Source organism: Papilio xuthus, unplaced genomic scaffold, assembly GCF_000836235.2.
Source record: "Papilio xuthus unplaced genomic scaffold, Pxut_1.1 DF829660.1, whole genome shotgun sequence".
Classification (NCBI taxonomy): Eukaryota; Metazoa; Arthropoda; class Insecta; order Lepidoptera; family Papilionidae; genus Papilio; species Papilio xuthus.
This window is the reverse complement of record NW_013528989.1, coordinates 2544230-2568745: the sequence shown is the minus strand read 5'-3', so window position 1 is coordinate 2568745 and position 24516 is coordinate 2544230. Positions and strand designations below refer to the sequence as shown.

The 24516-nt window shown below is 33.3% G+C and overlaps 3 protein-coding genes and 1 long non-coding RNA gene across 4 annotated transcripts; 3 read left to right on the top strand and 1 right to left on the bottom strand.

The window, feature by feature from the left end:
* The first annotated feature begins 828 nt into the window (after nucleotides 1–828).
* Nucleotides 829–1902, top strand: LOC106115921 (uncharacterized). Its single transcript, XR_001227780.1, has 2 exons — nucleotides 829–991; nucleotides 1411–1902. It is a non-coding gene; the product is annotated as an uncharacterized LOC106115921 (long non-coding RNA).
* Nucleotides 1903–5208: 3306 nt separating this feature from the next.
* Nucleotides 5209–8454, bottom strand: Roe1 (grpE protein homolog, mitochondrial Roe1). The gene is made up of 6 exons (XM_013309563.1): nucleotides 8264–8454; nucleotides 7799–7952; nucleotides 7003–7116; nucleotides 6595–6723; nucleotides 6273–6356; nucleotides 5209–5824 (listed from the first exon to the last, which is right to left on the bottom strand). The coding sequence occupies exons 1-6, from the start codon at nucleotides 8350–8352 to the stop codon at nucleotides 5717–5719; spliced, it is 678 nt and encodes a 225-aa protein (XP_013165017.1). The 5' UTR covers nucleotides 8353–8454; the 3' UTR covers nucleotides 5209–5716.
* A 247-nt stretch (nucleotides 8455–8701) lies between these two features.
* On the top strand, nucleotides 8702–15506 carry LOC106115906 (pyridoxal phosphate phosphatase PHOSPHO2). The gene is made up of 4 exons (XM_013309551.1): nucleotides 8702–9085; nucleotides 11703–11891; nucleotides 14362–14577; nucleotides 15148–15506. The coding sequence occupies exons 1-4, from the start codon at nucleotides 8942–8944 to the stop codon at nucleotides 15304–15306; spliced, it is 708 nt and encodes a 235-aa protein (XP_013165005.1). The 5' UTR covers nucleotides 8702–8941; the 3' UTR covers nucleotides 15307–15506.
* A 1156-nt stretch (nucleotides 15507–16662) lies between these two features.
* LOC106115246 (cell cycle control protein 50C-like) lies at nucleotides 16663–22969 on the top strand. The gene is made up of 9 exons (XM_013308577.1): nucleotides 16663–16872; nucleotides 16976–17067; nucleotides 17913–18136; nucleotides 19343–19476; nucleotides 20220–20321; nucleotides 20840–20922; nucleotides 21359–21482; nucleotides 22103–22276; nucleotides 22648–22969. The coding sequence occupies exons 1-9, from the start codon at nucleotides 16860–16862 to the stop codon at nucleotides 22764–22766; spliced, it is 1065 nt and encodes a 354-aa protein (XP_013164031.1). The 5' UTR covers nucleotides 16663–16859; the 3' UTR covers nucleotides 22767–22969.
* The last annotated feature ends 1547 nt before the right edge of the window (nucleotides 22970–24516 follow it).

Sequence of the window (24516 nt, the reverse complement as noted above, 5' to 3'; positions counted from 1 at the left end):
TGGTTTTTTTAATTAAAAATGTTATTAATGCAACTTTTTATTGTACTAAGTTATAGATGATAGACACATATTAAAGATTTTTTTTTTATATTAATAACAATCGTGTTTCTAGTCGTAATATTTATAAGTCTAATAATTTCTATACTTTGTCCATGCGAAATTAGCAAAAATAGTTAATTTATAATACTCTATGTCTCTCCTAAATTTCATACCGATCTGCTCAGCCATTTTGGAGATACAGTCTAACTTCATTCATCCATGTAAACTTTTATAATATTAGTAAGTTCAGTAACGCATTTACAGTGGTAGAGCGAGCTTTAACATCATCGCACGAATTGTCCCAACTCGCTCAGTGAAATACCACGACCACACAGAAGACAGGCGTCAAGTGGAAGCTATTCCGCTGCAGTCTGATGAGTGTGTGTTCTGGAGGCTTAATGTAGTCCTTTTTTCCTTCCCACCCTTTTTCTTATAAGGAAAGGATGGGAAGTGGAAGTGGACTTTCCGGATGAGAGGATGCATGGAAAGGGAAAATATTTTCTTTCTGTGCATCCTCTCCTCTGTCGATTAAAGGTAGGCAAAGCATATGTCTATATGCAATTGCGTATGTCTATGGGCAACGATCACTTCGCTATTTCAGCGATTTCAGGTGACCGCTCGCTCGTTTGCCACCTAATGATATTAAAAAAACGCTCCTGTCTCCATGACTACAGGTTTTTGTTTCTAAAAAAATAACCTAACAATTATGATTCAGGATAAGGAATATCTGCAAAAAAAACAAATATTGAATTATATCAAATAGTATATTTAAAAATTATTTGTTTCCAGGTAGCACATTTGGAACGTACAGGACACTATCTGACGGTAAAGGATAACCAAGTGGTGCAGCTGCATCCGTCCACCTGCCTCGACCACAAGCCCGACTGGGTTATATACAATGAGTTTGTACTCACAACAAAGAATTATATACGCACAGTCACCGATATTAAACGTAAGTATATACTTACTAGCTTAGGAAAACTTTGTAGTCTATGTTCTTCCAGACTATGTTCTACATCTATGTCAAATTTCAGCAAGATCCATGCAGCCGTTCTGGAAATACTTTCTAACAAACATCCATACAACTAAACTATTATATACTATAATATTAGTAAGATTTAAAACATTAACTGTACTTATTTAAGACTAAAATGGGATTAATTTGCATTACGATAGTCTCTTTTTATTCCACAAACTGCTTTCAAAGAGATTCAGTTAAATTTTCTGAAAACATACAAAGAAATAATCGAGAAATGATATAAAAATGTTTCTTGTTATACAAAATTCAATATTTTGCATCTTCCTAATTCAGAATATGAACATTTATGTTGTAAAATTGTTAAAAAATACTTACTTTTTCTATTTTTTCAGCGGAATGGTTACTCAAAATAGCACCACAGTACTACGAGTTGAACAACTTCCCACAATGCGAGGCTCGTCGTCAACTCGAGCTGCTGCAGGCCAGGCTTGACTCCAAGGCCTACCAGGAGGGCTTTTAAACCTAAGTCCGGAAGACCTATACAAGTGTTGAAGTGAACTAGTGCAGTGATAAACTTGAGTGACCTTTTAAATATCAAAATAGTGTCAGTGTAAAGACAATTCACGTATAAAAAAGGTAGGCAGAAAACATAGATTTTGGTGCAATACTAGCACAATTGATAAAGAATGAATTAAAAACAAACACTTTAATTTACATATCGGTTTTTACATACACCTATGTAAATAATAAAGGCAAACAATAATTAAAAACAGCTATTTAGTATTAAAATCCTTACAAAGTTATGTTAATATAGTTAAAGATGCAACGCAAACGGTCATAAATTGATTTTTATTTATTAATTTCCATTTAGATTATTTCCAAAAGCTAGATTTATAACCTAAAAGTCAACCATTCCTAGAACTGTTAAAGTTAAAACATTTATAATGAACTAGCTGTCGCCCGCGACTCGGTCCGCGCGGAATAAAAAAAACAATTGGTTGCAGCATAATGTTATATAGCTTAAAGCCTTCCTCTAGAAATGGACTATCCAACAAAAAAGATTTCAATTTTTTACCGCTACGACATAGGTTCCTTCAAGAAGCGAGCTTATCACTATCTCAAAGGCCAGCAACGCGTCTGCGGTTCCTCTGGTATTGCTGATGTCCATGGGCCTTGTTGAACACCTCGGTGTTCCCGCTGCTTGTTTGCCCCCTTCTGTTATAAAAAAAAATCAGAACAGTAGTTCCTGAGATTAGCGCGTTTAAACAAACAAACTCTTCCGCTTTATAATATAAAGTAAATATGAAATTACAAATGGGACTAAAGTTAGGCGTTTATATTCCCGGCGACGCACCACACGCAAAGCCCGAAACGGATTCTAGTTTGCTAAGTATAAACATAGCAAGGAAGACAAAGCTAATCCGTTAAATCCGTGCGTACTGTACGGACCAATGGACGGTGTTAAGTTGACTAAAATGATAAATAATAAAGTTAAAACTGTATAAGTGAAAATCTAAGGAACTGGAATATTTTTTTCACTTATACAGATTTCTCTCCGAGTTTCTGGTTTACGGAGTTTGTCCATCGGGACTGGATTTATTATCAACAGTTATGGAACAATTTGTTAATGTATTTGGGTTTTAAATTCATTGTCAAGTCTTCTCCATACAAAAATATTATATAACACACATTAAAATTACTGAATATTTTGAAATACATTTTGTATGATAGTTGCTCCATCTGTTGCATAATTATAGTAAAAATTAACAATTTTAGTATGTTTAGAAGAATGCTAGAATTGATTATGTAAAATTAGTATTAAATATTAGCATTTTAAGGGAAAAATCTAGCTTAAAATATGGCTAATACGCTATGGTTTAGGATTTATTAAAGATACAAAAAAAAATGTAAGAAAAGAGTCGGTTTGTCAAAAGAATATGCTAAATAAGCTTTCAAAATATACAAAATGTCTGAACATTTATTTCAAAGATATAATTAAATTTTTTTTTTTATAATTTTCTCTCATATAGATGTTTAGTATTGCCCAAAATAATACATATAAAATTGTATGTTTGTCTTCTAATTATATGGATTGTTTTTTTTATATATTTCCAACATATTAAATATGTCTTTAGCTTATATTTAAAGTTAATAATAATTTCTTGAAGTTTTTTTTCGTAAATCTATGTGTTTGTACTCATTTTTAACTATATTTAGGTAAATACAGTCCAAAACTGATATATAAACACGGCTAAACACTCACGTATATTCGTCCAGTGGCGGCACCGACTAGTTTCAAGCCCATCGGGGGCCCGACATCAGGATGAGTGGTACTGGTGAAGGGCCCCCGATGGGCTCGAAACTAGTCGGAGCCGCCACTGTACAAATATACGTGAGTGTTTAGCAGTGTTTATATATCAGTTTAGTATAATGTCTCATGAAAGTTTGAATAATTTAAAATACAGTCCCATTTGCCGCAGATTCCAATTTCTTTTTGTATTTAATTTATAACATACTAAATAAAAATGTATTTTATTTCCCTTCCCACCTGTTTCTTGTAACGGATTAGATGAGGTGACTATAAGAAAGGGACATCCTCTTTCTGGGTCCCCTCCTCTGTTGATTAAAGGTAAAAAAAGTAAATGCCTGTCAATAGGCATGGTTTTGTTATTTTGGCGAAAGTTGCTACTTGCTTCCTTCCTTCATATAATAAAAAAAAATTGTGAAGAATTTTAACTAACTACAGTTATTTTATTTCTAGTATTTGAGATATTAATAAATTATGTATATAATTTTATTAAATACATGTGTGTTGGTGATTATGTGGTCGAGATGGACCTCCGGTCTCCGGGCAGACAATTGGGCTTTTGATCTCCGGAAATAACTGAAAATTCAAACTGAAAGTTGAAGAAATATAACATAGAGGAGTTTATCAAGACCACTTATATTATAAAAGGTGTCCAAAAAATTATATTTCCTTTGTGTTGTAATTTTTTATTACGAAATCATAGACTAATGCTAAAATGTAACATGGTGGTGTATATCTTTTGCTTTTAACACATGTACTCAACATTTATGTATACTATCACATTTATTTAGTATGTTTTTTAGTTAGAAAATCCTAGAATCCTAGATCTATGACATAACCCCACTACATGTCAGGATTATAAGAAAAGGACATAACATATATTTGTAAAACATTTGTCTATGGTCCCATTTAGCCCCATTTTGTCTGCTGAAGTAGAAACACCATTGCTGTGATGTTCAAAGTAGATATTTCAATCTTTGATAATAACTTTGAAGAGTGTCGTTGGCTCAGAGTTGTCTTGAATTGTAATCCGGTCCTGGGTTCAAATCCCGCCGTGTACCAAGGTGTTTTTCCATTTACCTATGTACATTTAACCTATGCGCATGATGAATATTAGTTAGTGATGCTACACATATCTGTGAAAAACCAGAACTGGGCCAGCATTGACTATGTTCCTAGTCACTGACTTAGGATTGGCTCCGAGACCCTCAGTGGAGATGTAAATGAGCTGATGATGATTTCACAACAGGAAAGAATAATACTAATATCACAGCAGTGGAATCGTATGATGATGTCACACTTTGAATTTTAGTTCTGGAGAAAGAGATAGCGATATTGTTATACAGGTTTTATGACTGTGGAAGCTCATATACGAAATATTAGGACAGTATAGCTATGAAAGGTACACACTAATGTATGTCAACTATTTGATGGAATTAAATGATTTCTGATTAAGTAATATGTTATTTTATTATATACTGTCCAAATAGATGTTTAAAAATAACCTCTGAAAAAAAAATGTTAAAACCTACATCGAAAAGTTTTTAATTCTTATGCATATTTTATTGTACAGATAGCTGGCCCCCTAGACAGTGCTACGTTTAAAGCGATTTCATAACGAATTTAAAATGTATCTAGAACAGACATGACAAATATAGAAAGTTATTGTCAGTTTTAAACTCTTGAAGTTCATTACGAAATCATTAAGGACTGAATACTTGTTGGGGGCTGATATCTGGTTGTGGATTTGTTTTTAATTTAATTCTTATCAAACATATCCAAGCATATGTCTAGTTTAGTTGGTAACAAGGAATATTACGAAAATTACTTTAAAAAAAAACTATGTCTTTAGTAGGAAGATTTGGTGTAATAAAAAATGTAATTAACTAAACATTTTTATTTTGTTAAAACTACATTCTGCACTTTGAACCACATTCACACATTTGGAATTGATAATTTGTTCCGTGTATCCAATGATATGAAAAAATATACTTTTTTTACAATTTTACCTCTATTATTAAAGATGCCTTAAAACATTAACCAATACATATACTTTTTAAATAAAAAAAACCTTTAAATTATTTCAATGAAAATAAATGCAACAAAAAAATTTACTACAGTAATTACGTTGTCCCGCCAAAATGCATTTTGACAGGTGTCAAATCACCATAGACAAACTTGTGCATTTTAGTGAAATTAGAATTCGTCCGGAAATTTTTCTTTACTATTTATAAAAAATATGTTTTTTAAATACAAAAAATAAAATTTTCCTAACCCAAGTATAAATACATGACAGATATAACGTTTTATTTGTGGAAAATTGGAACACATTCTAAACAGTCCGCCACCTCGACGTCACGCACTTGACGTCATGAACTAGACGTCACGTACTAGCCTTTAGCGACACCCACGAGAGCGGGGCGTACACAGCGCTCGTGCAGTTTGTACCCGACCTTGCTGACAGTCACTACTGTGCCGGGCTCAAAGCCTTCCACCTCCTGAAAACATTACAAAATAAAATCAAAACTGGTTATAACACTAGCTTTTCCTCGCAACTCCGTCCGCGCGAAATAAAAAAAAACCTTAGTAAATATCCTATGTTATCTTCCAGGCTATGCTCTGCAACTATACCAAATTTCAGCGAGATCCATGCCGGGGTACTGAAGATAACTTGTAACAAACATCTATTCAACCATTTGTCCATAGTAAGATTAAAGAGACCAGTCTTTAACTTTTAAGAGTCGGGATCAAACGGGCACATTACAATAAGTTCCAAACTTGCTTGTGTGCTCCTTAAGTGTTGGTAAATTTTTACTACATAAACATTTTGCCCAGTCCATTTCTCTATAGTTAAAGGGCCCTTAAATTCAGTCGTAGTAAACAATATGTTTTATTAAAATTCTTTTCACTTTATGATTATGGAAAAAAGGTAAATACAATATTCACCTGTTGGAACAACGCCTCGTGGAGATTGGGGTCGAATTTCTCTCTCAACGGAGACACTGCCACCAAACCATGTCTAGCAAACACCTGAAAAAATATTCAAATTAATTAAACTATTTGTTTACTAACCTGCCGGTTAAAATCACCTCTTTTCAAAGTATCTTACCATTGATTTCTAAGACCATAATCTCTGCCTAAAACATATCTCCCCTCCCACATCAATTTTGACAACAATATGTTTTAATTGAGCATTTTTGTCTCGAAAACCCACAGTTAGAAATATTAACTGATGGTATATTGCGCTACTATAATAATATTTAATTACTTGGTCGAGTTGTGCGCGTGTTAGTCGCAAACCGTCGTGCAGGGAACGTAGCGCAGCCGCTGCACTCTCAGCGTGTGCCTCTGCCCTCTCCGGCACGCTGTCTGCAGCTGCACTTAGTGTATCCGCAACCTAGTATAATTAATAACAGTTAACCATGAAACACAGAAGTGAAGCAATTCCGCCTTCTGTTGAGTGTATATAGGACTGTTCTCAAATTAAAATCTCTTCCCTTATCCAACCCTATAACAGTGAAAACATGGAAAGGGTAAGTGGATTTGATTCAGAAGAGTAGGAAGAGGAAATACACTCTTTCTATACACATCTTTCTACAACTTTTATAGGTAAATAGTTGCAGTTGCAGATCTGATTTTGTTTTAACTTTGTGTAACTTAAAGACTTAACACTTACATCAAGAAGGTCTTTACAGAAGCTCTGTATAGCAAATGACTTAGCGTCTTCAACTTGCTTCATCATACGTCTTCTGACATTCTCTCCGTCTGCTAGAGCTCGCTTGTATTTGTCCTGAAACATGGAAATATTCACCTAATACATAGTTACATAGAGGGGCAATATGTTGGTGGCTACAAGAAAGTTCAACAACTCTTTATTTCATTTCAAATTATAGTTGAAATAGTTTCATAGTTTCTCTACAAATTTTTTGCGAAAATTGTAAACTTTTTCAGTAGAAACACTTTCTCATGGTATATAACATTCACAAAATAATTGACTTTATGTATAGAATGTTTTTTTATTCTTAATTTAAATAATTAAAGGCAATCTACCGCATAGACTATGTAAGTCACAATTCATCCCTTGTTTTATGTTTTTTTTTAATTTACTTGATAAATACTAAATTGTGAGCGACGGGCCGCATCCGCGAATTAATACCAGTATCACTCATCCTGATGAAGGGCCCCCGATGGGGTCGAAACTAGTAGGTGCTGCCACCGGATGCATATAAATGAGTGTTTAGCCGTTTTTATATCAGTTTAGTATAATGTCTCAGGAAAGTTTGAATAACTAAATTGTGTTTTGAAAATAATGTTGAGAACTATGTTTTAGTTGTATGTTCATGTTTGCTGTGTCATAATTGTCTTAAAGATTTGTCTTTGGAAAATTTGTGTTTGAAACATACAATTGTATATGTTGGAGTTATTGAAATTATAACATTGAAAAAATAATCATTTCTCTTTATTGTACTCACTTCATAATCCTTTACTTGTTGTTTTAGTGAGGAAACTTCAGTACTTAATGTTTCAATTTGTTTGTGACAGTCCTCCAATGTTGTGGGCATCTGTTTATCACTTGATGCATCTTCTGCGGCCTTTTCCTCGGTACTGTAGCCTCTGACTGAAGATCTACGGTCAGAAGTACCTTGAATACAGTTTTTCTTGATGTTCTTATATGACATCGTTTTATTGTCAAGATTATTCTAGTTATTGTGGATATACCGTGATACAAAAGTATCTTATTGTTTCATCATAAAAAATTGATTTTCAAATACGCCGCATGATGAAATATTCGAATTTATTGCTTGTTTTTAAAACACGAGCAATGGTTCTATAGTATGAAATTTAGTGAATTTAAAATCTGTATAGTCGTAAATAGTTCATTTTATATGGTTTTCTTTTTTTTTAGGTTGTATAAGTTTGGTTGCGCAATGGTTTACCTGTAAATATTGCCTCTTAATGATCGGAGACTGGAATCTGTTACATATTTTACTAGTCTACCCACTGAATATACTTTTAGTGAAGCCATTTTCTTTGGTGAGATTTAATTTATAAGAATTTGTAAAAAAAAACACGTATGAGGTTATATGTCTTGTCTCGCTAATTCTTATCCTTATCTGTCAAATGTCAAACTTTTTTTTTTATCACGCCAACTGCCATAACTGGCTGTGACGTCCGCACTTTAATAAGTTTTGTCATATATATTTTATATCTATGAAATAGCTATAAAACCTAGCTGCTTACAATTTAAAACTAAAAACAAATTGTAAATAGAAAGAAAAAATACGTATAAAAATAACTAACTTCAAAACAATTAAATTACTCGACCTTTAGATTTTTGCACGAAAAGAAAAATGTCAAAACGGAACGTTTAGAAAACGAATCAGCGAATCACGTCATTTTTCAGTTTCAGGGTTATAATCTGTATTGTTAAGAAAACTAAAGGAAACTAAAATTATACTGAGATTTTTCACTTGTACTTTGCGCGCGCAAACAGTAGCAGCTGGAAAAATTCGCCATAGCTCTATGTCATGGTACCATGACACATTTATGACATAATTTTGGTGAAACATCATTGTCTTTGCAGCTGTGGAAGGTTGCGCGCGCATTTTGAAAAAATGGCGTCTTTAGCAGTATTTGATTTTGATCGTACTATTGTTGACGATGATTCTGATGCTACAATTATCAATAGACTACGTGAAAAAAAACCTCCGCCCGAATGGGAAGCCGGAAACCACGACTGGACACCTTACATGAGCAATGTAAGTTAACTTTTAAGTTTATAACTAACAAAAAAAATATTAATAATACTTAACTCATGCTTTGTTCATGTTTCGAAATTAACTCATTTAATTATCATGTATATTTACATCCATGAAAACCTAGGAAGTAGATAATCAAATAACTATTATTCTTATTTTTTAAATAATCCAATAACGTGATTTTTATCGATAGAAAAAAAAGTTGAATCAATATTTATTTTTTTATAATTTCCTAACATAAAATTTGTTTTGTTTTTTTAAATAATTTGTTTTTAAATGTTAAAGATTTGTGGCTGAGACTTAATTTTATGATTTTAATTTAACTTTACCAATCAGACATTACGACAATAAACCAAGCGATTTTGTTTTTTTCTCCAGTTTTGTATTCGATATTATTTATTTCAAGTTTCCTATATAATCCTAGCTATGTATTTTAATTGCCGAAAACACGCTCATTATATATAAACATACTAACTGTTGCCCGCGACTCAGTCTGCGCGGAATTAGGAAAAAAATGAGCCTTTGTGTTCTTCCAGATTCTGCTCCATATCTATACCTAAATTAAAGCGAGATTCATGCCACCATTCTGCTGAACATTCTAACAATCCATCCATTCATCGAAACTTTCGCATTTATAATACTAGTAAGAACTAGAGTACTTCATACATTTTTGTATGAGCTAAAGGCAGTGGATCCAATCCGGTAATAATAACGAAGTAACGGCCCGAGCCGAGGTTCCTAACGGAGCCCTCTAGATTGGACACTTAAACGAGGTTTAGGCTAAGTGACATCTGCGCTCGGCCACCTCAAGCCCGGTGAAGCTGTAAATGCCTCCTCAAGGCAAACAGTGACAATCAGTCATAGAAAAAAAAATCATGGCAGTGGAAATCGAATGCTCGTTTAAATATGTTTGTATACGTGACTGCGGTCAGAACACGTATGGGAATCGTGTTAATGACGTCACACAATTACATCACGAATTTGTTGATTTTACGTCCATTAATTTATCTTTATTTGTACTTAAAATTCGCTATTAACTTAAAATCGTAGGGCATATTAAAAAAAAGCGAAAAATTTTGAGTTAAGTCATTTAAGTTGAAACTTAATTATATTTTATGTTAGTCCTGGCATTGAGATGAACTTGGCTCTTATCAGATAATAAATCTCGATCAACTTTATCGGTTACTGATAAAGTAGATTAAATTTTACTATGTAATTACCTAGGTAGCCTTTTGACCGCACAGAGAATGATATAAGTCGATTTTTTTATATTAGGTTTCAAATAAACGGGCCACCTGAATACGCGGAAATAGAAAACCGACCGGTGCCCATATACAACCGTAATTGCAGATGCGTTGCCTACCTTTAATCGATTAAGGATAGGAAGCATAAAATGACAATATTTCCCCTTCCTGTGCTTTTCTTGTAAGAAAAGGGTAGAAAGGGACAGAAGACTAAAATGAGTCCTCCGACACGTACACTCATCAGACTGTAGTTGGAATTCCTTTAACTGGACCTTAGGGGGCATCACAAGCGCCTAATCGATTAAGGATAGGAAGCATAAAGTGACAATATTTCCCCTTCCTGTGCTTTTCTTGTAAGAAAAGGGTAGATAGGGACAAAAGACTAAAATAAATCCTCCGGCACGTACACTCATCAGACTGTAGTTGGAATTCCTTTAACTGGACCTTAGGGGGCACCACAAGCGCCCTAGTATATCCGACTTAAACGGTACGGACTTACCCTTACGGTCGCCGCCCTGGGCGTTCGCCCCACCTCGCCCTACCCTTACGTCATACAAAGATCTCTTCCTAACCGCTTTGCACGTGTATTTAATTATGATACTTCCGCGTACAATTCTACGAAGGTCTTGCGTAATATAGCATTTGTTTCAGTCGGTAATTTGTTACACCTATGATGTACGTAGATCGTTCGCGTGTCTATGTAGTGGGTTTCCACTGTTCCATGACCCATAAAAAGTTAGTCAGCTATTTCTTTTGCACTTCTCTTACCTTGTCACAGACATACAGTCGTTGACAGCTTAATATGTAATTTAAAACTTATTAGTAGCCCATGTGTTATATCAGACTATGTTCTAAATCTATGTATATCAGCGTGATCCGTTTTTTTTATAAGAGTAAGGGGCAAACAAGCGGCGGATACACCGAGGTGATCAACGACACCCATAGACATCTGCAACACCAGAGCAACTGCAGATGCGTTTAGCTGGAGATACCGTTTAACTAACTCCATCCAAACTGTATCATCTATTCTGAGTTATTCCAAGAAAGTATTTTTTTTTGCGTAGACATAGAAATAGTTTGATTTAAAACATATTCATGGCCATGGGTATAATTTTGGCTCAGTATCAATACGCTCGAACGACCTTGACTCAATAGAGATCGCGGTTTTCCATCCGCTGCCCTAATTCATAAGCGACAGCGGGTAACAGGAAGTTAGAAATGTCAAAATGCTTATGCTCAAAGGATCTCGATGAAACTGGGCATAGATGTAGAACATAGTCTGGAAGAACACATACTAATTAAGTTTTTTATTATTTCCGCACGGACGGAGTCTTCTGCAACAGGTAGTCTAAAAATAAATATTTCGTCATCAGGTATTCGAACACGCGTATTCAGCGGGTATGCATCCCGATGACATCTTGGACAGTATCGCCTCCATGCGACCCACCCCTGGTATTGAACAGCTGATCACAACATTAGCTGCAAACAAGTGGGATGTACTCATCTTATCAGATGCTAATACCGTCTTTGTCAACCATTGGTTAAAGACTCACGGACTGCAGGTAAGATCTAGGTACTGTTAGGAAGTAAATCAGAAAATGTGTCAGAGTATTGACTCAACATTAGCCTTAAAATGTCGACGTTTACGTCCCCTTAATATTCATTCTGACACTTGACTTTGTAACGAAAGCACGTTATTCGCGAGAAATGATTCTAGCTAATACTGGCTTAAAGTTTTGATTTAGACATGACCTTTTTTAACGCCTTACGCGTACAATTATTGCGGGGACAAGAGTGGTTATGTCAGGCTTGCATCAACCTGTCTTGGTTTTTTGGTTCCAGCTCCTTACTTTCTGGTTAAGCCGCCTTCTCAGTGCCGCGACGTAGATATGACCTAGACCCGTCTTTCCCAAAGTGGGCGCTGCAGGTCTCAAGTTGCGGGTTATAGTAAAAGTTTCATTTAGAACTCTCCGTTAATATACATATATAGGTCACAATAATTAATTAATTTAATTTGAAGTTATAGTGGTTTTTAAATTTGTGAAAATATGGGGGCGCTAAAAAAATATTTATTCTCAAAGTGGGCAGTAGACAAAATAAGTTTGGGAACCACTGATATAGATCCTCATATAAAAATTTAAAATATTATATATTTCGCTTGTAATATTTAAGGAAAATTTTTCCGTGGGTTTCTAAGAATAAAATCTACGTTTAAAACATATTGTTATCTCTGTTTTGTCAAAGATAATGACAGGGATGACGATATGTTGTATACGAATTTTGGTCTCGGAAACCAACTTTAAAGTAAATCGAAAAAAAGGGACGTTTCTTTATTTATAGTACTAGTTTTGGAAAGAATTAAATTACTTTACAACTTTTTTTTCTTATAGTTTACAGTTCTGAACAAATTTACATAAAACTAAGCCATTTTCCTTTTTAATTAGTTTTTTTTTTTAATAACGTTGAATAAGTTTGTTATTAAAGAAATTCTCGTCAGCCAAGATTAAAAATAAAATGGCGAACTACGAAATAAAATATTGCGCAAAAATAGATCGTATTTAAAACAAGCCAAATGACGTCATAGTACTATATTATATGTAAAATATATATGTATGTTTATCATTACTATGTTGTTACTTGTCTTGGGAGAAATAGCTGATTTACAGTATTTATTTATTGTGGAATAACGGTCCCCGGCGATTCCGTCTGGGCGGAATAAAAAAAAACATATTAAGTAGTCTATGTGTTCTTCCAGACTATGTTCTATATCTATGACAAATGTCATCAATTGAAGCCGTGAAGATACCTTTTAACAAACATATATTTAAACATTCGCTTTTATAAGTAAGATTTTCATTACCGGAAAATCTGTACAAAATATACTCTTGCGACTCTTTTGAAGTCGGTTAAAATATATCCTTCTCTCTCTTTTTTATAAGAGTGAAAAGGATGTCAAATATTTTCTAACTCGTTACTTTCTTAAGCGAATGTTTAGATGGATGGATGTTTGTTAGAAGGTATCTTCATAACGGCTCAACAAAAATTGTCAGTCTGGAAGAAAACATAGGCTACTGATTTAGTTTTTTTTTTTTAAATTCCGGTCGGAGTCGCAGGCTACAGCTAGTTGCATAATCTTATATATAAAATTGTCGTGTCACAATTTTCCTTCCCATACTCCTCCGAAACGGCTTGACCGATTCTCATGAAATTTTGTGAGCATATTGAGTAGGTCTGACAATCGGCCAACATCTATTTTTAATCCCGCGCGGACGGAGTCGCGGGCGACAGCTAGTATATTATATTTTTCTCATTTAATTTGCATGTTTTGTACAATGTCATATGTTCAACATGTAATGACATCATACGTTAGTGATATTATGTTAAATGATGACGTCACACCTTGTCATGACGTAAGCATTTGTCTAAGGGGAAGTAACTAGGTTTATGCACTTTAAATATAAGTTCATCACGAAAAGATTTTGTTATACATTTTAAACGACTTCAAAAAGAAAAAGGTTCTGAATTCGTCTGTTTTTTTTTGTTCGTCGATAATTTCAACTGTCATCTTTCAGAATCGATTATCGATAATAATCGATTCGGCAATTGACATTATATTTGGTACAGTCAGCTGCATAAATATGGATAAACTATTTGTTGCTCACGACCCCGTCCGCGCGTAATTAAAAAAACTTAATTACTGGAGTTTATGTTCTACATCTGTACCAAATTTCAAGATCGGTTGAGCCATTTCGAAGATTCATACTTTTCAATACATATACAAGTTTCTAAAGCTATGTGAATGTACACATATTTATGCAGCTGACTTTACTTGTGCTCATAAATATTTCCATCATCTCCAAGACTCCGACATCTCGAAGACTCTGACATCTCAAAGAATTTGCTACATTACATTAAATTTACAAAAAGGACAGAAATAGGGTATTTTACTTAGTAAATGTCCCCTCAACCACGGACTCCAATTCCCCTAAAAAAGGTAAGAAGGAGAGTATTTTTATTTAACTATTGTTATAGGACGCAGTGACCGCTGTAATTACAAACAGGGCATTCTGGAAGAACGATCGTTTGTATATAGAGCCTTGTATGCATCAGTCGACCTGTCCCCGTTGTCCGACTAATCTCTGCAAGTCGATAGCTCTAGGGAAATGGTGTCAGAAGCCGTACGCTAATATTATATACAGCGGTGATGGCAGAAATGATTTCTGTCCTGCAACGACATTACCACCTCATGTAAGTATACGTTCATCTCCTTACCAACCTTCACTGAATAGGAAGCAAGTTTCCGTCCTCCAGAATGATTCACCTTCGTCATCACAGTTGTATATGTAACTCAAAATTGTGAATAACGTAATCTGATTAAGGTACTATAAAAGCTGGATGACGACAAAAAAAAATTGACCATAACATCGAGTTTCTTAAATTTCAATCACAAGTTGCAATTAATCGATTATAAAATGGTTTTTACTTATTACTATTTGGTGTATACTGCCGAAAACGTGTAACTTGGGGGTTGGTAGATGTTCGACTATCCCAACAAATCCAAAAAATATAAAAAAAAGATATATAAATGACTTCAAATTACTAAGATAATTCCCATAAGTCCACATAGATAACTCAAAAACTACTTGTCAGTTTTTTCATTCTCTAGCTAAAGGAGCCTTTGGAATAAAAAAAAAGTTTTTTTTCCTACCCGCTCCTCCCCAAAATCTAGTCTAGATCAACGACTGATTGATTATGTTTTAATCTTAGTTTTTAAACTAGATTAAAATTAAAAAATACGATTTCGTACTTTATTTTCAGGCGACAGTATTCCCAAGAAGAGGTTACCCATTAGATGATGTCATCAAGAAGACATTGTCATCTCCCAATCCGCAAGTTAAAGCGAAAGTGGTCCCCTGGGAAGACTGCTACCGGATATTACGTGAAGTCTTCCCGACAAGGGATCATATATCTAACTGAATAATAGATTAAATTTTATTTTTTTTCGCTATTTTATTACTATACAGCTTGGGTAATTAGACAAATTATAATAATATTGAAAATTGGTTCATAATTCGTCAAATGGGCAAATTGACCATATAACAAATCATGTAAACGCAACAAACATTTTTTAGTTGTGTTTTTTTTAGTCCAATTATATACTAATTTATATTCTGTTAATAAAATATTTAATGCTAAATCGGAGCTTTAAAACTTTTTGAATGCTTTTTAAATCAATCATTTTATTTAAGTAAATATATTAAAGTTATTTATATTTGGTGCACGTGTTTCTATGTTATTTATTATTATAAACTGTTAAACAGTTTTATTCAATTATATTTAAATGTTTGGCTACTATAAATAATCGGATAATACAAAATATGACGTCAATTTGTTGTTTTATTTTCCTTAAATTATCATTTCCAGTTTAATAAAAACTTTCTTATATGCAGAAACTACATATTTAATATTTAAAACTTTGGTCACAAATAAAATTCGTAAAATTGGCATAATTTGAATATAGGTCGAAGAATTAAAATTAAAAAAAAAAGCAAGAGTCGCTAAAAGACCAACAATAAATTGCTCAAGATGTTTTCATTAGCTCTGTATTAATATATAATTGACTATAACACATTTATGTTGTAGTTCAATCTTACTAATATTATAAATGCGAATTATTGGATGGATGGATGTTTATTAAAAGTTATCTCCAGAACGGCTGCAAAATACATACACACACTTTTTAAGGAAAGAAATACATACACTTTTTAAGGATCATCGATCAACATGCGTTGTGTGGAAATGTTAATTTTGAAATTAAATCGCTATTTAAAACGATTATAGTGTGTCTATTTAAGATAGGTTTATTTGACAATTGACACCTATAAAATATCGAATTAATTTTTTATAAAGATTAATGTTGTACTTTAATAGACGGTTATCATAGTGTCGACCGTACGTCCATTACAATCAACTATGAAGTATCGAGAATAGGTCTTCTAATAATATAAATCGAAGGAATAAATACTATAATATACTCAGGTATGTTATTACTTTTTGAATTTATTACAGATATTTTGGTTTACGTCTCGCGGAACTAACTAAAGAAACATTAAAACATTTCTTTTTGTTTGGCAATATGTTAATTTGTAGTTAAATCAAAAACAATAATCACAAAATTTTCGATTGCAAGTTCTATGAGAACATCCATCGAAAATCGATAATTTTCAAAACCGATTTTATTCAACCCATCTCTAGTGAATTGTCAAATGAATTGTCAAACTAATCTAAAATAGACACCAATATACTCTTATATAAAATATATAAATGATAGACACTATAGAGACAAAAGTGAGTAAATACTCTTTAATAGCTTTTTATTAGTCACCAGTTTCCTTTTACTTCATAGTTCTAAAAAAAAAGATTATTTTGCATGGCAATACACAGTTCTCTGGAGTTATAAAGTAGTTTTTAAACAGTAATTTTACTAATAAACAACTTTTTATACGGTACTAGAATTGTAATGTTGCACAATGGAATTAAAAAGTAAGTAAGATAAAAATTTAGTAATTTTTCCTCTGCAAATATTATAAAATGGTACTGTAATATTTATATATACCATGTTGTACCAAATCTCTTTATTTTTCAGAATCAACGGCGATTAAGTTATCATTGGCAGTGTATATTGCTCTGACTCTGGTATTTCTTATAGTTGGAATAATTGAGATCAGCAGAACAAAGGTAAGTTCAACGCTTAAACCGGAATGTTTTACAATACCAAACTCTAGTCAAAATTATGGCATAGTTCTAAAGGAGAATAAAAAAATCTATAAAATATTTTTTAGATGTAGCTTAATTTTTACAGTGGTAGAGCCCGCTTTAACATCTTCGCACGAATTGGCCTGACTCGCCCGGTGAAATACCACGACCACACAGAAGACAGGCGTCAAGTGGAAGCAATTCCGCATTTTGTCTGATGAGTGTGCGTCCCGGGGGCCCTATATAGTCCTCTTTCCCTTCCCACCCTTTTTCTTATAATAAAAAGGATGGGAAGTAGAAGTGGACTTTACGGCTGAGATTTAAGGTAGGCAAGGCATATGCAATTGCGTATGTCTATGGGCAACGGTGACTTCACTATTTCAGTGATTTCAGGTGACAATTCCAGAGTCCAAGGGAGCAGAGTATTTTTCTTGCTTGTTATGGCTGTTGATATTGGGAATACAATGTCTTGCTTGTAGAGATTTCTCTCTTATCCATGTTTGGCTGTATTTCATCAGCACAATTTATCGCTATTTTTCTCTAATAGCCGCTCTAAAGTATGGGAGTAATCTATTAACCCTTAGTAGCCTGATTTACATACGAAAGTGATTTATTTTTAATATTACTGTGTTTGCTTGATAAAATAAAACAATAATGAAATTTGTTTTTTTTTTTAATTTCGTTGGAAAGAATATACAACAGTAAAATAGGTACAGCCAACCTAAAAAAACTAATAGTAATGTTAAACATTAGGTTTAAAAGATTGGTATCAAAATTGAAACTCTAGGCTATTAAGGGTTAAATCATCAAAAAGTTTTTTTTTTCAGCATGGAATAAAAACAAATACTAAGAGATATCTAATAAATTATACAGATTGTAAAAACAATTTAGATGATGAACAAACATGCGCACAACATCTTAACAAGAATATCAACGGAGACTGCAAATGTGACATTAATTTCAAATTGAACGAAGACTATAAAGGAAATGTTACTCTTTATTATGAATTAGACGGATATAAAGAGACGTTTGGACCATTATTTAATTCCAGGTAATAGTTAAAGATTAAGTTCATCAGCTCATATGTCCCCAACGAGGGGCTCGGAGCCTACCCTAAGTTATGTGATTAGGTCATAGTCAACCACGCTGGCCAAGTGCGGGTTAACTTCACACATATCTTTGTATTTCTTCTCAGATATGTGCAGCATCACGATGTTTTCCTTCACCGTAAGAACGTCGGACTAATGTACATATGTAAATCAGAAATCGAAAAACACATTGATACATGGCGGGGATTCAAACCCAGGACTTGCAGATTGCAATTCAAGTGCTTAACCCCTGAGCTATCGACGCCCTGTTTAAGTTAGTTAATTAGTAATAAAGATTAAGTTAGTTGTCTTAAAACACTGCGTACACTTTAATCTTATTGCTGCAAAATACTATTGAAACTGGTTAAGCGAGAAACCTCTATAAGCGAGATTAATTGTTTGTTTTAACCTCTAAAGGCGAGAAAGTTGTCTTAGAGTAGTCATTAGATATTTAACTTTTTTTTTTGTAATTTTGTGTAAATTGTTATATAAAGTAATTCAAATTACAAAACTAGCTGTCGCCCGTGACTCCGTTCGCGCGGAATTAAAAAAAAGGTTCCTAAACAGTTTTCAAAGCAATTATTCCAATTTCCCTCACCTTTTAAACCTTCGCTAGACCTCCACGAACATTTTTTTCTCTTGGATTTTTATATATAAATGAGGGTAGCTAAAATTATATTATAAAATGAGACAAAGATAAATAAAGTAAATAAATCTTAGTAATATAAATGTGAAAGTTTAGTTTAATGGATGTTTGTTAGAAGGTAACTTCGAAACTTAATACATCTTGTTGAAATTTGGCATTTATATATAACAGTCTATCCCAAAGTGGGCGATAACATCCCCTTGTGCTTGCTGCAGGTCTCAAGTTGCGGGTTATAGTAAAAGTTTCCTTTACAATTCTCCGTTAATATACATATATAGGTCACAATAATTAATTAATTTAATTTGAAGTTATAGTAGTTTTTAAATATGTGAAAATATGGGGGCGCTAAAAAAATATTTATTCTCAAAGTAGGCAGTAGACTATAAGTTTGGGAACCACTGCTATAGAACATAGTCTGAAAGAACACTTACCTGGGCAACAGCTAGATATAGTTAAGACTTTCTATAGGGTATCTAGTATAAGTACTAGTATGATCTCTTCATAATATTTAAGTTATTTTTAGTGACTCATCACAATGGTCAGGAATGTTAGTAATACCACCGTCAGATATGTGTCAGCCGTACCAATACGCAAACACTTCAGAGGGTTTGAAGCCAATTGTACCATGTGGAGCATTAGCTGATGCTATGTTTAATGGTAGGTACCATAGACACTACATAAAGATGCAATATACACAAAAAAAACTATTTTTAATAAATAAATAGTCTGTAAATGAGTAAGTGGTGTACAGACACCGCCATTTGTAGATTCGTTGCTTAGTAATCAACATAGTAGGGACAAATAGAGGATTATTCCCCTTCCTATTCATCTAAATCCATAGGGGTGGGTAGGGGTAGAAAACCTTGGACCTCTGGCACGCAACTAATGAGAAGCTTAGCTGATGTTGCCCCTAATCATGTTCTCACTCTGCTAGGATATGTCACCAATCTGCCTTTATCCCTACAGAGGGTCGGCATAGTATGTTCTCCATACATCTCTATCAGCCGTCATATTTAAATCCACTCTCTTCTTACACATATCCTCTTTTATTATCATCAGCTCACTATACGTCCCCACTGAAGGGCTCGGAGCCTACCCTAAGTTAAGGGCGATTAGACCATTGTCAATACTGGCCAAGTGCGGGTTGACTTTACACATATCTTTGAATTTTTCAGATATGTGCATCACGATGTTTTCCTTCACACTAACAACATAGGATAAATGTACATATGTAACACATTGCTACATGACGGGATTCGAACCCAGGACCTGCAGACAAGTCAAGTGCTTGACTCCTGAGTCACCGATGCTCCTTCAATTGAATGTTACATTTCTGTTTATGTAATCATCTACTGGGTTATGTTAAATAATTAATTCACACCGTTTTTTTAACATTTAAGATACATTTCGTCTGTTTAATACAAAAATGCAAATACAAATGGATGAAATTGATCTCATTTGTGATGCTGAAAGAGATAAATACAAAAATCCTGTTAATATCGGTAAGTATTATAACAAATGTTCACTTTTTTTAGTACGTGTAATGTTTAGAAGTAATTTAAAGTGTATTGTTTTATGTATTTAAAACTAACTGTCGCCCGCGACTCCGTCCGCGTGGATATATAAAAAAACTTAATTAGTGTAGCTCACCCATCCATCCACATCACATCCATTAAAACATTCGCATTTATAATATTAGCAAGTTAAATAAAAAGCAGCTTTTCAAGGCATAAATTCGAAAAAGAAAATGCATAAATAGTATCCTATGTCCGTCTCCTGGCTCTAAGCTACCTCCTCAACAATTTTCAGTCATATCGGTAAAGCCGTTCTTGAGTTATAAATAGTGTAACTAACATCACTTTCTTTTATATATATAGATAAGCAAAAAAAATATTTTTTATCGAATTTGAATTCTATTTAATATCCCATACAAAAACAGATTTTTTTTATAATATTAGTAATTTTTTGTTTTTTTTTTATTATTTTAATTTCGTATAATTTTTTTTATTTCAAAAACAAGATGCAGTAAATAATTTTACAAAACCAGTAAACTGGCAGAAAAGTATTTGGGACATCGGTCAAGGAAATTCAACAGGTTTTTTGGTGAGACACATATTTTTTTTTCTAATAAAAGAGTATAAAATTGATTTTTTTTATAATTTTTTTTTTCATTTTTCGCTAATAATATACATCTTTTGATATATTTAATAAGAAAATATACAAAATTAAGTAAAAAAAAGATTTTTTTTGGAAAAATTAAAAAAAAAAATTTTTTTTTGCATATTTTTTGCTGCTTTACAATATTAAACCTAACCCTTTATTTATAAAGTTCATTTTGTCTTGTTTTTATTATTTAAAATATTAGCAGGTTTTTTTGGAAATTTTTTACCATTTCAACTAAGCTCTATGCTTGTGCTAGGACATGGTTTACAATAGTCGAATGTTTAGATTCGAACCCCCGACCTTGTGATCGGATATCCGTACACTTAACCATTACGCTATTGTCGCTTCTATTGTTATTCATTTTGTCTTGTTTTAGAGTGATAAGTTCATTATTTGGATGGATACAAATGTACATCCAAAGCCAGTAGCTAAGGTACGAAAGATCGCAAACTTTGAGAATGGTTTGCCCAAAGATGATTATCATTTCAAAGTTTTTTACAGTAAGTCATTGATTAATTTGTTGATATTTCATTGAGAGTGTCGGTGGTTCAGGGGTTAAGCAGTTGCAATCTGCAGGTCCTGGGTTCGAATCCCGACATGTAGCAATGTGTTACATATGTACATTTATCGTATGTTGTTAGTGTGAAGGAAAACATCGTGATGCTGCACATATCTGTGAATGTCAAAGATATGTGTGAAGTCAACCCGCACTTGACCAGCATTCACTATGACCTGACATAACTTAGGGTAGGCTAATGATATTTTATAGAAAGGTACATATAAGAACAATGTTATAAACATACGAAAACAATTTTACAGATTTATTATATTATAAAAAAATTAAAAATATTTAATAATATCAAAATATACTAGTGTTTTTATTAATACAATAATTAAAATTTAGAAATCTTTTTTTTAAAAGGAGATAGGCATAAAAACTGATCTCGTTTACATCAGTTTTTTTAAACAGAAAAAAAACATAATGAGACGGATTTTTTTTATTGAAGTTATGGTATGGTTCAAAATATATTTTTTTGTCTCCTTTGTCTGAAAAATCATAATTAATAATGTTTTTGCTTATAAAAGATTCATATTTCCTAGTGTCACATTTTTTTTTCAGACTACCCTCCATCCAGGTACAACGGCACTAGAACATTGATACTAGAATCTGTAGAATTTGTGCCTTACGAGAGACCTAAGACTTCAGGCCCGGTTCTCCTGAGTTTAGGAATGATTCTGATAATTTTAGGGATTATTGCCTACGTGGGCAAGAAAGGACATTTCTTTGATATAAGTAAGTACAATTTTTTTTAAATTTTTTGTAAGTTCGGAAAAAAAAAAATTTTTTTCAAATTTTTTTTCCGTTTTTTTTTTCATATGATGAGTTTTATTACATTTTATTTGTATTCAAAATTAATAAATGTTTACAGTTTTTTCTTTTTACAATATTTTGAATTTTTTTATATTTTACGTCTAATTGAAATCTGACTAATATAAATGTGAAAGTTTGGATGTATGGATGTTTGTTAGAAGGTAACTCCAGAATGTCTGCATCTGGAAGAACATATAGTAGCTTATGTATATAAATTAAGTTTTTTTTTTAAATTTCGTATATACGGAGTCTGGAACTACATCTAGTTTAGAATAATTAATATAATTTTTCAGGTAACATAACCAATGGATTACCATTTTTGAGAAGAAAAACGAATGAAAACGAACCAAAAGAGAATCCTCCAGAAGAAGCGAAACCTTTGGACAGAGAACGAACAAATAGAAACATATAAAAATAATCAAACTCCACTACATTTTACAGTAAATATTCGCCAAAATAGCGAAATTACTGCCCATAGATATCTGCAGTAATATTCGACAGAAGTTGGGACATATATAAAGTTTCCCCTTCAAATATCTTCTAAATTTAACAGCTTTAACATCTTCGCAGGAATAGTCCCGGCTGCCCCGGTGAAATACCACGACCATACAGAAGACAGGCGTCAAGTGGAAGCTATTCCAACTACACGCTGATGAGTGTGCGTACCGGAGGACTCATTTAGTCCTCTTTCTCTTCCCATCCATTTCCTTATAAGGAAAGGATGGGAAGTGGAAGTGGACTTTCCGGATGAGATGATGCATCCTCATATGCAATTGCGTATGTCTATGGGCAACGGTCATTTCGCTATTTCAGCGATTTCAGGTGACCGCTCGCTCGTTTGTCATCTTATGATATAAAAAAAAATCCGTTTGTCCTTTCCATCAAAAATACGTAATACAAATATTGAAAAGGAACATTGTTATTTGAGGTTAAAAATCTCTTATTTAATAATTAGTTTATAAGAATGCTTTCTTTAATAACATTCTGAATATTAAATAACAGCTAAGCTGTAAATAAAATGCAGGTTTTGAACCTGGACACGAGTCTAATGGATCTCGATATTTTTCTCGCTTATAGAGGTTTCTCTCCCTAAAGAGACTGGACAATGACTCTCGCTGATATAGTTCACTGTATGTACAGACGATCCCGAATAAGAGTCCATTGGAACGCGATCCTTTTCTCACTCATACAAATTTCTCTCTACCCTGAGTTTCTCGCTTATGTAAGACGTCTGTTGGGATCAGATAATGACTCGCTTATAAAGGTTTCTCTCCAACCTAAAATTCTCGCTTATAGAGGTCGAGACTGGACAATGATCCTAGCTTATCCAGTTCAATGTATATACAGACGATCCCGAATAGGATTACATTGGAACGCGATCCTTTTCTCGCTTATAGAGGTTTCTCTCCATCCTGAAATTCTTCTTTATTTAGATCGTCCGTCAAAAACTGAAAATGGCTCTCGCTTATAGAAGTTTCTCTATAAACCGAGTTTCTCGCTTATGGAGTTCGGACTGGACAATGATTCTCGCTTATTCAGTACACAGTCGATCCTGGGTAAGCGAGAACGGACTAAAAGAACTCATAAATGTTACTCGTCCGGTCCCAACAGATGACCTCCGTAAGCGAGAAACTCAGGTAAGAAACTCTTATAAGCGAGTGAAATAGAAGTCTTTTAGATTCTCGCTTAACAAAGTTCAATTGTTGTTCTTAAATTAAGATCTGAAATAGATTAAGGTTACTAATATTATATAGAAGTTTTTGTATTTTTATATGTTTGTAAAGAAATAACACTAAAACTACGCGACTGAAAATTCTTTCAATTTTGGTAAGATATTTATTTTTTTATTTAATATCATCATCATCAGCTCACTGAGGGTTCAGAGCCTACCCTAAGTTATGTGACTAGGTCATAGTCAACCACACTGACCAAGTGCAGTGACTTCACACATCTTTGACATTCTCAGATATGTGCATCATCACGATGTTTACCTTCACACTAACAACATAACATAAATGTACATATGTAACACATTGGTTTAGTCAGGATTCGAACCTAGGAGCTGCAGACAAGTCAAGTGCTTGACCACTGAGCCACCATCGCTTCTTATTTACTGCCAATAAATACTGATTTGCATTTTCTTTACCAAAGAATATTTCCAT